Source organism: Eucyclogobius newberryi, unplaced genomic scaffold (genome assembly GCF_026437365.1).
Source record: "Eucyclogobius newberryi isolate DKJ021-1_F unplaced genomic scaffold, fEucNew1.0.hap1 SCAF_2, whole genome shotgun sequence".
Taxonomy (NCBI): domain Eukaryota; kingdom Metazoa; phylum Chordata; class Actinopteri; order Gobiiformes; family Gobiidae; genus Eucyclogobius; species Eucyclogobius newberryi.
This window is the reverse complement of record NW_027315834.1, coordinates 5904130-5919921: the sequence shown is the minus strand read 5'-3', so window position 1 is coordinate 5919921 and position 15792 is coordinate 5904130. Positions and strand designations below refer to the sequence as shown.

The following is a 15792-nucleotide window of genomic DNA, read 5'->3' as shown; positions in this document are numbered from 1 at the left end:
GCTGCAGATTAATGCTCTATATACTCTAGATGTTTAAACATAGTGAGGATAAATACAGACTTGGTAGAGCGGTCAGATCCACTGGCCCACAGGTTGGCAGCTGCCCCAGGTGAATACTGCCGTTGTGTACTTGGGCAAGACACTTAACCGCCCCCGCCCCCAGTGTCTGTGCACACCGGTGTATGAATGTGTGTGTGAATGTGTGAATGGTTCCTTGATGTAAAACGCTTTGAGTGACTTGAAGTTAGAAAAGTCCTATATAAATGTGACCATTGACTTTCTGCGACATAGCGAGGACAAATACAGAAATTCCCAGCAAACTTATAAAAAAAGAAATAAGAAAAGAAAGATGATTCCTTCATTTCTACATCAGTGGGCTCCTAAAACAATATCTGACAGTTAAAATTAAAATGTGCTCTTTTTTTACATTTTGTATTCTATATCTGGGTCTGAAGTGTTGTGCCCAAGATCACAAAAGCACAATTGATTACTGTAGTGTTCAGTAGATTGTGTGCCAGATGCCCTTCCTGCTGTAATCCTCATTATTTACTGTGAACAATCATGAGAGAAACCCTTTGTCTGGCTTTTGTTAGTTGTGTTTCTTGCATGAATAGCCTTACCTTTTCTCCCCATCATCATTTTGTACATAATCTAAAATATGACAATCTTTCCTCCAAATATAAATACAGTAAAAAGCAAATAAATAAATTGCATCCCTCAATGGACTAGTGTTCTGCCCTCACTGTGCTCAGGATGCTAAATTAGCTTAAACAGAACTAGACTATGACATTTTGTTTCAGTTCTTGCTTTTTTCCTCCATCCAAAACAAACTAAAATATAAAGATTCCAATGAAAAAACAAACCTTTGCAAAAGCCGGAGTAAAAAAAGGTAAACGGACAAAATTAAATAAAAAAATGTCTGTGTGAACATGCAAATTGGAGTCCGCCCTCCGCCTCTCTTTACGTCCGTGTCTGTTAATAAACGTCTTCATGAAAGCGTAGCGACGCCAGGACCTTCACAAGTGCCCGGCCAATTTGCATTCAGCTGCCGGATCAAAGTCTCATTTCTCTCCAAACCAAATTAAAACATGTTTTTCTCCTTTTCGCTCGGAGCCAATACTCACCAAGACCATTTGATAGCTATTTTATTGAAGCGCGAAAGAATCCCCTTAAATTCCTCTCCACTTTTTAAAATGTTTTTGCATATACTTGTTGCAGCTACGAACAATCAAACGTAACAAACAGAAAGGATTCCAAGAGATAAATTATGGCGGTATAAACATGGTCAAACTCAAGAGGCGCTGAGTCATTTAAAAAAGTGGTGACCTTTTGACCTCTCACCGCGGCTGAATTTGGCAAAAATAAATTAAATACTGTTTGGGCTAAGGGAATAAAACATTATTTACTGAGAATTGGGTTAAAAAAGTGTAATGTTTTGTAGCAGCAGTAGCTCATTCAGAGGAAACAGTGGACTCACTAACTTCAAGGTTGGTGTCCTTGGGCAAGACTGCAAACCATCCAACTATCTCATTATATTGTATTTAATATTGAAACACCTTATAATTATGTATATGTATTGATCTTCACTGACGCTATGTTTTGCATAGAAATCCATCATGATCACAGGGGATAACAATGAAAAAGAAAATAAATTCATTAAAAGACACATTCTGCATTATTTCAGAAGATTGGATCAGAAAAGAAAAATCTGATTGTCTTGTTAGTGCCAGGCATTCTCTCATCACTGGCAGCAAAGAGGACTAAAAAAGAAAACTTGCTCCTGAAGGGGACTGTGATCATGTTCTTTCATATAATAAAGTCAAATCTGCTTTGCCCCAGCACAGATACTGTATAATGTAAAAGCAACTCTTAGGGTCAGAATGAGACCGCAGTGTGCTGAATGCATCTAATCATACAGTGTTTTGTTCTTGGAAAAAAGCAGGAAGCGTTGCTAACATGCTAATTGTTGTTGTTTATCGTGACTCTGGGCTCTGAAATGTGTGAAAAGTGGTTAAAAACTCATCCCGTTGGAGCATGTGGACTGCTGCAAACAGTTTAAAATGAATTCATTCTGTTTTTAACGTTTTAAGACAGTAAAAATCAGGTACTGTGCCTTTAAGCTCCGTGGCTGAAACGTGATATAAGCATGCAGTTGTAATGAAACCGATTTGACGGCAGAAATGCTCAGAACGACTTAAAAACAGCACAGGAGACTTTTTGATCCCTACTTATGATGTCACAAATATGGGACATTTTAAGAGCTCAGAGCAAGTAAACAGGATTAATTAAGACAAATACAACTCCAGGTATGTTTTTGATGACGGCAAATTAAAACACTAATTGGCATGAGAATTTCCAAATTACGTAGCCACAGATGATAGTTAAGCTCAGTACATGAAATACACAAAAGAATGAATCCAGCATGTATACCTTAGTGGCCAGCAGCCGTGTCAGGTAGATTTCGGACACCATCTTGCTGCCGCGGTCGCCCTCCTTCTGGTCTCCGTGCTCGTGGTTCTTCACCAGGTGCCACACTTTGACCCCGCTCTCCAGGTCGGGCGTGATCATGGGCGTGCGGGACCGCAGGCTGTCCGGGCTCCCCGTGTATTTGATCATATTCTCTGCAGGCAACAAATCAATAAAACAATTCAATCCATGGTTCTGTAACCCACCGTCACAACTGCATTGGCTTCACAGTAGGCATTGGACGATTTAGAGATTTTTTGTGATCATATAATTGCGATTAACAATGATATCATGATCATTTAAAACAACATTGACAGTATTGTACTTTGTTATAAGTGAAAACAACAATCTAGAAGACAACATTGTGGCTTTTATGGTGGTAAAGTGGCATCCCTACTTCACAGGACTTCACAAAAATGCTTCATACATTAAAGCATGCATTGCGAATGATTTTAATAATAGCAAATGACTTCATCTTAATTTCAAATTGCTCACGGAAAGGCAACAATCACCAATCTATGAGCAGTCAGAGCGGTTATGAGCACTGAGAACTAACACAGTCCCCATACAGACAAACAATAGTGTGTTGCCTTCTCGCTGTGAGGACTGACCACTTTGCCGCCGTTCAATAGAGGAAACTATATTTTGTTATTTGTGGTCATGCCTTGGCAGAGTGGATATGAAACTTTCAAAGAGTGGACGGTACATTGTTAATTTTTCATGTTTCCTTTGGCCATGGGGAGAACACAGGGGCATCAGCGCTGACACAAAATCGAACAGGTGTCGGCAGATATGAAATATGCATGGCCCACCCAATGGTCAGAGTGGCAATGACATTTGAAAACACACGGCTCAATGAATGTTTACCCAGTGTGAGCAAAATTGATCAGAGGATGTGGTTTGTGGAGACGAGTCGAGAAAAAAGATTTGACAGAAATGAATCCGAGGCGAGGCAGGCACAGCTGGAGACCGCACACTGCACGTATCAGGTTTAGTCTTATCAAATACACCCCAACGTCACACAATTAGATAAGTTCTCCTGCAGTTGGCTCGGGGATCTGGTTTCTGAAGCTGGCAAACGTAGGATTGATATAACAGAGGTAATAAGGTTAGCCTCGAGATATCAATTCAAAATGAGCTATGTAGAAAAGGCTGTGTGCAAGTTGTTGAAGCAACAATCAATCTGAGAGAAGCAACAGCAAACCGCTAACTAACGTTGTAGCGTTATTTAGTGATAAAATGGGTTAGGGATTTTGGTAATATATATTTTTTGCAACACGTTTAATTTATTAGTGATTTTCTGGTGGAAATGCAATTCTTTTGCCTGAAATGCTCCACAGTAGCGTTGCCGTTATCTCACATTTATCAAATGAGAGGTGTTTTTATTGCAAAAAAAAAGACCTTGTCACCTGCTTGTGTCCATGGAGTTTGAAGAGCCCAGAGACATTTAATTAGTAGACATGCGGCATACGATGCTCATGCCATCAATCACTTAGCAACTCTGCTAGTCCAGTAAGAACTGAGGGACTTCGGAGCCATGTTTTCCTGTAGCCATTACCCGATGGAGGAACAGAACACCAGTCTGATACGGCACATCCTTAATTCAAGTTGTTTAACTCCTTAAAACGTGTTTAAGCAGTGTTATGTTCACTGCTGCATCAAGTGCTAAAGTAAATGAAAATGTGACTATTTCACTGAGTTCAATCTTAGAAAGAGGAACACAGTGATAATTTTAGCTCATTATCATCAAAGAGTTGTTTTACATCTTAAGTCAGACTTTATTCCGCTCTGCTTCGCTTTCTAAAGTTTATCAACAGTTCAAATGCATCATTTGATCCAAAAAAGGGACTTTGAGTGAGTATTTATCAGGAAAGAAAAGAGTAAATTCAATTGAACAAATCTCCAAAGTTAGGTTTGTCCCAAGTCTGGTTACTATGGCAACTTCAGCACTTGCACCAAAGTATCTGGGAATGCGTTGTTTGAAATACGTGCCAAATCGTGAAGGGCTAGATATCGGGTAATGATATAACGTTAGCATTAGCCCGCAAAAAACATGATATGAATGATCAATATAGGGCTCGGTCTGGTACCAACCCGTCGACCATATTCAGGTCAGAGCAGTTGCGTGTGGTTTTATAAACGGGAAAGCAGACTTGGGGTGTTCGTCAATATTTGATGGATAATATAAAAGTGAAAAAAAAAACAACTAATATGCAAGCGTAGGCTTTAAACCCCTGTCTCCCACGTGAAGGGCAAACACCTACTAAGCTAAACTCCCATACCCAAATGAAGTGTTGAATGGATTAAATAAACCAATTAATTACATAAATGTGTGCAAATGTGACTGCCTGTATCTAACATCTAATCATTGGAAACGTGAACTTAGCTACAAACAAAGACTTGTCTCTAAAAGATAGATTTTAAGTCAGTTTGATGAAACTTGGCGCTGCTGTTACTTCACTCTGAGCATGTGCAGTTAGAGCAGAACCTGCAAACATCCTTGATTCCCTCACAGGTTTATTCAGCGTGGGTTGAGCACAGATCCATGGGTTTGAGGCCATGTGGTCCTCAGAGCACATGTGCAGACCTCTAAAAGGAGCTGCTGTCTGCTCTGGTTAGAAAACGGGCTTAATTGGATATATTTCAGAACAATTTATAGATACCGATAGTTGTGACACATGGTAATTTTTGGATTTTATTGGTCAACCACTGCCTTAAGTGTCTTAATGAAAAGGTGTCTTGCCCTGACCACATGCCACTGGTTCAATGCCTCCTTAAACGTCACTGTTGAGTGTGGTTCATTTTAGTGATAATTCACATTTAAAACTAGCAACAAAGCCTAAGCGAACTAACTCTAAGTGTTGATTTCTGACGTTGTGTGCTTCTGGTAAGAATCTAGTGAAACTAAACATACTCTTTTAGATGTTACTGGTGAGGAGATCAGATCAAAATCATGAAAAACTCACCATTCAGTTGTATGTAGGTCACCCCACAATCTCAATGGTTTAAATCTGGTTGAATTAAGGTTAATAAATTAATAAATACAAAATGTAAAGGAACTCTTTAAATGTCTAATGGTGGTATCATATTGAGGAATTTACCAACCAGAGTAATAACATCTCCATGGAGACAAGCAAATTGCGGACCCTCCACCAGAAAAGTTACATGGTGCAGTACACTTTTAACAATAGTGCTACACTTTTTTTTTTATTTCAAAGCGACATCGCATAGAGATAGCTCTTCATCATTAGCCCCTGGGCAGAGGCACAGTGACAGCAGGTCATATACAATTTACTGAACAAAAACAATACAAAGTCATGTCAACTAAAAACTAGACTAAACCAAACTAAATCATCTAAATTGATTCAACTCGGATATGTTCACAATTCAGATTTCACACATAGTCCAACATCTAGTCATTTAAACCTGGACTCTGGAGTGCTATTGTGGTTTGAGTGTTTGAATGCAAGATGATCTGAGTGCAGGTCTTGATCATTTATTGAAGAAACCAGGAAAAGCTCTGTTGAATTAAGACTCGGATGCGTCTCGATCCATACCAGGTGTTGCGTTTCACTATGTTTTTCTGCTTGTGGTTCAGACATCAAACAGCGGCGCGGTTTCCCCTTTCGCCCCCGACTCAACACGCCGCATTGTGCCGTCTGATGCTCTCTACTTTGTCTCCTGCTGGATCGAGTTCAGCTCTGCTCCATTCATCCCCAGCCTGCCATTGTGCTCTCTACGAGTTCAAAGTCCACGTCTCAAGTAGCAGATACTTCCATTTTCAAATCCCTGACAAGGCTCAAGCATACTTGAATTCATAAAGTTCATCTTGGTTTTGTTCTTCTAGTGTACACTGATGACTTATTAGGTCTAATATGTGACTTAATTGCAGATATTTAGACTGTTTTTAAGATGTTATTTCTTTACCTGGAATGTTCCACGTTATGCCATTAAAGTTATTGATCTTGCATTTCTAAGATACAGTTTTTGTTATTGCTAAGATATACCAGGAAAACATGCTTTTTTTTGGGCTTGCCTCTCCATAGATCAGACCTGTGAGTAGAACTACCAAAGAATTATACACCTTTACGTTAAGTTAGTTAGTACGTTTTTTTTTTTTTTTTATTTCTTTAAAATATATAAATATAAAAAATACCTTGAAATTAAAGCTTTGTGCATTACAATGTTTTCATGTGATGTTTTCATAAATAAATAAGGCATTTATGTATAAAAATGGCCAAAATTGCAACATTTAAATCTGACAAATGGATGGAGCTCAGTTTAAATTTCTTGGTTTATTTGGTTTGGATACAAAAAATTTACAAAGTGAAATTTGGAATAAACTGGATTTTAAAACTTGAATAAATCTAAGGCTTAGAACCGATTAAGTTTGGTGTGTGAAGATGCTAATTTAAAGGCTGATCTTTATGTCTCTGGGAGAAAACACTGTCCCATATAAATTAAAAAAATCACCTTTAGATGCACATTAGGCCATGCAGTTATTGATATAAAAAGTTGCCTGTTGTGTCTGGAACTCGTGTGTGGAAATCCCTTTGTTGCAGTGGGCAAACCAGGCTCTGTCCCTCTCCTTTCTCTCAGATCTAATTGCAGCGTGGAGCAGAGTGAGAAGCTATGCAGATGTGGACATGTCGCTAATGATCCCCCACTTTTGATGCTTCTCGAGTGTTTTGTGTCCGGAGCGCCTGGGCTTTGATCAGACTGACTCGCGGTGGTTTATCCAGGTTCAAGGAGCGACGAGTAGAGACGTATGCAAATGAAACCAACACATCGAAAATGAGACCACACACTCGAGACGACAGACAGATCCTTTTAGAGGTACGCGTTTCCTCTATATGCCCGGCTTTGGCTTTAATAGTCCTATTCCATCGGTTTTTGTTTGGTTTTCCAGATTATCCCATCCAAAACTGCAATTACACATCTCTTTTGTTAGCTGAAAGTCCTTGTCCTGTTGACTCCGCACCAATGTCTTATAAAATAAATATACTGGCTTCTGTACAGATATCATAGTCTCATTTACCCTTGACGTCTTACTTGTTTTAATTTTTTTTTTTATCCCAGTAAAGCAGAATAAATACACAAATTAAAAATGCGTTTTCATTTAATTCAGTTATCCAGGCATAGGACAGGCCAAAAGACTGTATACTTTAGAAGTCGAAATCTGCTTTTCAAGGGATATTTACTTAAAAACAATAAGCAAAAGGCTACAATGCATCTTCTAGTGGCTAGTGTGCAGTGTTTCACATGTTGATTTGTTGTCAGATTTAGTTCAGATGCCCTACCTGATGTAACCCTCTTACAGTCGGTGCTGTGTTCTTGTTCACAGGAACCAGGGACTTACCGTATTTACTGGCCGAGGTGCGGGACACAGTGGAGTTGTTGACTGAGTTGTACGCTGTTACTTGTTTGGGCACCAAGGCCATCACTGCATTATCAGGCACCTGAAACACAAACGCAACAGTAACACTGACTTACATTTGTGATTTGGACATTTGAATCTATTTTCATTGTTTTACACTTTGTATTTAGCGGGAGTCTGAGGAGAAATATTTACGGCTATCAATGTAGTGCAGTTTATGATGTTCATGGTTTGAAGAAATGACCTTGTTGTAAGATTAAGCATTTTTCAAAACAAGAATTGTACATAAATTCCCTCAACAAGCTTAATCTAACCTAAATACTGTTATGACGTAAGTGTTTTACAAGAAAAAAAAGACGATTTGCAAGTCGGGCTGTCCGATAGTGACAAAATAGTGCACAAAAAAAATCAAATCTTTATGTTTTCTTAGATCAATAATGAAGGGAAAGTATCCTTAAATGATTGTATTGATAAAAGTTTCCACTATAGTCTTCTCTATTAACGGATTACACATTTTAATTATGCGTGTACAAACACAATGGGTCAAAATGGGTTTTAGACCTCAAAGAACTCATCAGATGGACTGGCTGTAATCTCCTTCATTACTGAGAAACGCTCCATCTTTAGTGTGAGTGAATGAATAATATTATTTCTGTGGATATGATGAGTGACAGGAGGAGGACGGGTTTAGCCCCGCTTCCAAAAGGCCTGGTGCAAAGGGACGTCCCACAGTCTCCATTCAATAACACGTCTCCTCATGGACCTAGCATCAAGGTTCAAAGGACGTGTGTCAATTTCAACGTTTGTGTGGAAAACAAGGCCAAATCACTGAGAAGAAAAATATAGAACTTAAAATACGTATTTCTCTTGTGTTGTGTATTAGTTTCGGCTATCTGTAACTTTTAAGACTGGATTGTGTTTCATAGTCGTTTGCATTGAGTATTCAGAACTAAACCCGGAGAAGACCATGACAGGACCAAACTTATCCAGATCTATAATATCTAATCTAGACCTATGAATAATTAATCTAAAGATAGTCTAAACAACTCAAAACAAGATAAATATTCCTTAATCCTTAAAACATTATCTACAAAGCATTTCTAAATATTTAGTAACTAATCATTGACAAAAACAAATACAAACTAACATAAATATATAAATTAAACATTTGTAAATGCTTTGTATGGTCCTTATTATGAAGTGTAACCGATATATATATGTTATTTTCTAGCGTAGATACGTAAATAAACCAGCCCTGCACTCTCTCTCTCCCCCGTCGCCCAAATACAATTCAATTAACAAGGAAGCAATGGAGGGACGTCCCAAGACACCAACACCCAAACCCCGCACCGCACCACATCGTCTGGCGACCCGTGCAGCATTGTGGGTAAAGGGGGTGTGTGTGGCCGGGGTTAATTGAAGTGATCCCGATTGCGTGGCGTGGGTGGATACTTGGAGCAAAGGGCATAATGAGTGTGTGCGTGTGCGTGTGCGTGTGTGTGTGTGTGTGTGTGTGTGTGTGTATGTGTGTGTGTGTGTGTGTGTGTGCGTGCGTGTGTGTGTGTGCGTGTGTGTGTGTGTGTGTGTATCCTGAGTTACTCGATCATTATTATATCCAGTCACCCAGTTTGCTAAAGCCTGATATAATGTCTCAATGAACGAGCACAAGGGCCACTGGGGTCAGACATTAAATCACTGCCCTTGTTGAATTAACTTCTTACGCTTGTGTTGAGTAGTTTTAACCAGTAATTTGTTAATGATAATTTTACAATATTCATGAGTTTATTTGAGTTTATGAGAAAAATGCACTTAATATGTAAATACAACTCCCACTGTATGTTACTGCAACAGTGTCTTTTCTCGTAGTCGACCAGTTAAAAGATTATTTAGTTGTACATTGAGACTTTTTAAATACATTTTCAACCATATAAAGATGAACTATGGCGACTGAAGGCTTCTAGATAGAAGATCACAGTTATTCCGGACAATGTTTTTCATGCAAATCTGAAATAGTTAGACAATTTGATTTAGTAACGCTACTGTCTTTTTATATGTGTTTTAGAGTCTATGTGACGGATGGGATTTGGAGGATTTTTGCCATTCATAAATTCTAATATTTAGTAGTTGGCAATGGTCCTAATTTTCACCATTAAAACCCCTTTATAAAAATATACTGATATATGAAAAGTGAGGTTTTTTTGGCTCTGGATGTGGCCGTTTCCCTCCTGAACATGCAGGATGATCACTGCTCTTACACAATGAACGGACACAAGACCAACACAAAGGGCCTTAATGAAATGAGCCAAGGAGGAGTGGCATTTGTAGAATAACATTATAGAGAAAGTCTAAAGGCAAACAGCTGCAGTGAAGGAGAAACAGACGCGCAGACGAAAAAAGACCTAATGTCCCTCATTAATGGAGACAGATCTGTTATGGTGAAGGCCGTTTTGTTGCTCGTAGCTACAGTTTGGTTTTATTTAACAAAAACTTTTCATTCTGTTTGTGGGGGATGTTTTTTGGGAATTATTTAAAGGAAAGATGCAATGAAGAAACAATTATAGTCAAATATATCTATAGCATCCTGGCATTAGCTTAAAAAATTATCGTTATCGAAATATGTTCACATTTGACATTTGTGATGATTAATTTAGGAATTGAAAAAATATACAAAAAATTAATGCTCAACCTTAATTTGCAATACGTTTTTATATGATGTTTTTTTACTAACTGACAATAACATACATTGATTTGGTAAATGATTTCCAATGTCTGTAGTGCTTGCCCTCAATTAAGTTCAGTCAGTTAATCAATAATCGTGAATATTCAAGTCACAATGTATTCAACCTTAAGAACAAAACATAAGTGCCTAAAAATAAAGTGTTACCATAATAATTGTGACATTTTAGAAGCAAAATTAAGTCATTTCAATTCAAGCTTTACTCTTTTTTGCACATACTATTGGATTAGAATGCATTCGAATGAAAGAAATCTAAGGTTCCATCATAAATAATCGTTATAAACTCACATAATATGTTCACCCCAAACCCTTAAGTCGTTTACAATATAACTTACATATTTTTAATTCATATATGTATAATTAATCCAATAATCTGTCATACTTGGTGTTTCTACGAGCTCCACACAGATAGTAGAGCTCTAGCGACACCGTCTTTTACCTGAAAACGTAATAGGAAATAGTATTTTTCACATCTGCCTCCACATCTGTCCTCCTTTAGTCAGGTCTTTAGCTGTAAGTACGTAGCCTGTGTCGCTCTGAATGTTAACAAGAAGAACCTTGTGTTTTGCCGCGTATGAAAAATGAAAGATAATGTGAGCAAATGGTGTACCTGATAATGGCAAAGCAGGTTCAGTCTCTTCCAATCCGCTTCAATTTTAGTGGTAATGTCCTCGTCCTGCAGAATCATCCGCTGTCCTCTGCCTTGGCGCCATTCTGCGGGGCAAACACAAGCATTTTAAAGCTCTCCGTACAATAAAAGCATATAGTGGTATAGTATAGCAGAGCCGTTCTTTCTTCAAAAATATGTATACATTTTACGATAATAGATACAGCGTAAAAACAATAGCCACTTTTACGATTCTAAAGCCCTTTTCAGACGGGATCAGTTTCACCATGGACCTCAGGGAAATTGTAATAATTACGAACATCATCTGTGTTTCTAGTCCTGTGCAAATCTGTGTTTGTGAAATTGTAAAGTATTTAGTATAAGTGTATTTTTAATCTTATTTAGTTAAGTTATTTTTTTATTCATGTCTCATTATTATTATTATTATTATTATATTTATTATTATTTATCTTTTATTTATTTTTATTTTCTCCTATTTTCTATAATATTACGGTACTATTATATTGCTGTTTCATGTTGCACTGAAGAAAGTTCCTTGTGAATCTTCTTCTTATTATTCACTGACATTGGCAATAATTTCAGTCCCGTGTGATGCTCATTTCTGTGGTTTGGACTGTTTTTTGTCTGTGCATTGAAGCTAATATCAAATTAAAACGTCTGTGCGGTTTAGTTTAGGTTTGGCTTGAGGGGCTGTGTCAGTATGAATGGATGAATGACAAATATGTCGTTCTGATTGTGGTGGGGAGCGATGTTTTACGCTACATTACAGGTAAATAATGCTAAAGACTAAGCTAAAATTGAGCAGTATGAGTGAATGAAAAGGTTTCTTGTATTATATATATTTCAATGTGTTGCCCAGTCCATCATTTCCGGATTAGAGTCTGTGAAAACAAGTGAATTACATCCATTGATTCTCCTGCGCGGAAACTCACAAAATAACAGACGTTGTGGAATATTTTCAAGTTTACAGATGTCCCTAGGTAAAACAAACCCTGTCCAAACAGTGCTAAAGTGAAAAAGGAATAAAATAATAGGGTTTGAACCAACACATACCATAATCTCTAGGGTTAGGGTTACACATTTAGATTTGATAGTAAGATTCTCCCATTACATGCTTGTATATCCTGTTCCTACTCTTTCCAAACTTGCCTTTATTCCAATTCCAATCCTTAGCAAATGACATCAAAATTTAGAAACGGTTTTGTTGCACACATCACATCGCGGTCCGCTCCTCGCCGTGCCTCCCGCTAGCGTTAGCCACGAGCGTCATCTTTGATTCTGATCACAAACAGCTAAACAAAGCAGCAATCACAGGCGCACATAATGAAGCCCGTCTTTGGAGGATTGACCACAAATGTGTCGGGGAATTGAGAAAAAAACAACAACAAAGATTTGAAGATTTGCTTGTTGTTTTTGTCGTTACAGTAACGTGTTTCCCATAAAGATGCAAATGATGTTGGCTGGTGGTCGCCTGTTGAGGTTTTAGAAAGCAACTGATAATAAAATAAAACGAAATATAAAGAAAGCAACTGAAAGACAAATGGAAAATACCGGGATATAATAATTATATAAGGATCGATGATTATATATTTATGTTATAGTTAAGTATTACGCAAAAAACATACAAAAAAAACATTATAATGCTCCTTTAATTATGGGTCTGTTTTACACCAGAAAGTTTGTTATTAAGCTTATAATGATTAAAATAAATGAAGAAATAATAATAATTAATGTTAAACATAGTGGTGTTTTTAATCATCATCTAGTTTTTGCCAAAGAAAAATTGCCTCTTGAGGACACTAAGGTTTGTATAAGTTAAAATGAATTATTAAAGAACATATCAGCATGTAATATTGTAATTAATTAATTGTAAAAAATCTGAGATGGAGAAATGTCAAATATGGCGACTGCTATAGGAATGAACGTATCAACATTCAAATTAACAACCTAATGAAATGAAGAACGGATGAAAGAAGAAGGGAAATGACCAGTCGTAGCTTGAAATACTAAAAACAACAACCTGAGCGACCAAAAATAATGCAGAACCCCTTGCATATGTGTGCCTGCATTGTGAATGTATCAGCTTGCACATTTCCAAACAGATAAGGGCTTTGGGGAGTTAGCGAAAGCCCAAAGTGAGGAGTGAGAGGCTGGAGGGGACTGTTGTATTCCTCAGAGACGTATGGGACAGTAGCGCGAGCCGCATACACACACCCCACCACACTGCTTCTGTGTTCTCACTCTCTATCTTGTCCCAACCTCTGCAGGGTACGGTGCCCGGAGCCTGGGGGGAATTCAAAAACAACACCTGGAATAACAACACTTCTTCGCAGTGGGTCCCGGGACAGCTCTGCCGCGATGCCATTAACCTTATCACGCATTCCAATCACTGCTCCTTTCTGAAGGTCTGCCGCGCGGCTCGGGATATTTATTTACACAGGTGAACGGCCATTTTGTAATTCTCTTTCTATCTCTGTGATGGACTAGCCCGACTTGGGTAGGTCTACTGTGTAATAAAAGAAAGGAAAACTTAACTTGTCCCAATAAAGGGTGCAAGCACAAAGTGGTGACAAGTGCTCAATGACAGACCCTTCTGGGAGAAACAAATAAGGACAAATAAAAATTGGCAATTGTACTGTATTTAGTAAGATATGGTCTAATCAGAGTACTGCATCCTGAATACTTATAATACTTTCATACTTACATTAATTTATTAACGTATTATGGTGAGGAAAAAACGCATCGGCTTTATGTTTGTTGCTCCACATGTTGTGCATTAATTAACACTAATACACTGTCTCCCCCTGAGGCAACTACTGCTGTGGTTTTACAAAAATACATTTAATTGAATTAGAGAAACGACATATCGCAAATATCGTTTGTTGTGGTGTGAATGAATTTTGGGGTCAATAAAGTTTTCTGAATCGGACTCATATATTTATTTACTTCAAAACACTTGAGTGAAAAAGTTATATATTTTGTTCTGAATGATACAAGAATAGAAAATATCTTCCGCAGGGACACATGCTACAAATTTGCAGCTTTACTGGGACCGTACCAAGTTTGGAGGGTTTGAGGTTCCACCCGGAGCCTTCTGCATTCAAACAGTAAAAAGTAATCAACATTTTCAAATCAAGTAATATTGTTAACTATTTCCATACCCAAGAATGACATGAATCGAATCACCATCTTCTGCACATTCTGGACCTCCAGTGACGCAGCTCTAACTCGTTCTGAAACTATAACTGATGCAGGGACAATGTAGCCAAACTATTTTGCAAGTGATAGCTAAACATGCACCAATCATTACAACCAACAAAAGCCTGCTGAGATTACCAGAGGAAACAATAAAAAAAGCCGAATTTAATACAAAGACGGAGTGCCCATAGAGAGAAAGCACACAACGCAAAAGGATTAGGAGGAAATGGCTCTTATTGATTAGCCAATCAATCAAGTGACTCACACTGAAGTTGACAAGTGTCGATCAATGACAAATTTGGGATGTCTGAACAAAACAGCCAGGAAGTCCAATCTCCAGGGAGATTACAAACCCTGCTCTCCATATAAAGCAGCAGAGCCTCTATAACAATCATTAGGCGAGTAGAGTTTGAGTTGCTTTACTAAACGGATATGAAAAAGTACAAGATATGGGTGCATTATGAAGTCTTCTAGACTTACAATCTATCTGTCAATGGTGACTTGACATTTACAAGTATATTCATTCGTTTTGCAATGAATTGGTAATAATATTTTTGTAACACCAATTACATTTGTGCCCATTGTAGACACTTGCAAACTAAGTGCTAAGTTGTTGATTCAATTCAAAGTGTTTTGGCAACGTTTCATTAAGGAATTTGGCCTAGAGCCGCAAGCGATAGTTCATGAATAAATAAACTGAGCTGAAACAACCAACTTGCGTGTCTGGACTCGTCTTGTGGGTATCATCTCACCCCGAATTATTAATAATACATTGTCCGCTTTTCAAGGCACCCATAAAAGCTAGAGGTAAACACAGTATTATCTCATACCTAGGTCCATGTCTGAAGCCTTTAGTCGGTGCGAGTAGGGCACGTTCTTGTAGATGGCATCTAGGATCTTCTCCTTGACCTGGCTGATGGTGTCACAGTTCAGCACTTTCACCTGGATCTCCGGGCTCTTCTCGTTCTCCGGGTGGATGCAGTTCACCACCTGATGGACAAAAAAATTGAAAAAAAACAAAGATATTATATACTTAAACCTTTTATATATATATATATATATATATATATATATATATATATATATATATATATATATATATATATATATATATATACATATAATAAATCCATATTTTCATATGGGGGAGTGGCTATAGTGAATTCAAATCAAAAGGCTAAATGTGTATGCCCCATCAGGAAGTGAGGTCTGGGACTCCTCTGGTGTCCCAGACCTGATTACAAACCACTCTGAGGGAATCCTTATCCATGGCTGGTAAAACAATAAATAATAAATTCCACAAACTAATAAAAACATATAGGATTAATAGATATCTGGACTTTGAATAACTTTAATAAAGCATGTACAAATAATTTATAAGAAACA

At 37.8% G+C, this 15792-nt stretch overlaps 1 protein-coding gene across 2 annotated transcripts in view; it reads right to left on the bottom strand.

Moving 5' to 3' along the window:
• The window catches only part of plxna4 (plexin A4), a 313531-nt gene that overhangs the window by 19403 nt on the left and 278336 nt on the right, over positions 1–15792 (bottom strand). For both annotated transcript variants that reach the window (XM_072454782.1, XM_072454783.1), the window contains exons 25-28: positions 15237–15396; positions 11191–11294; positions 7826–7925; positions 2431–2621 (exon numbers count right to left, since the gene is read on the bottom strand). In XM_072454782.1, coding sequence (XP_072310883.1) covers positions 2431–2621; positions 7826–7925; positions 11191–11294; positions 15237–15396 — 555 coding nt within the window. The remainder of the gene's footprint in view (positions 1–2430; positions 2622–7825; positions 7926–11190; positions 11295–15236; positions 15397–15792) is intronic.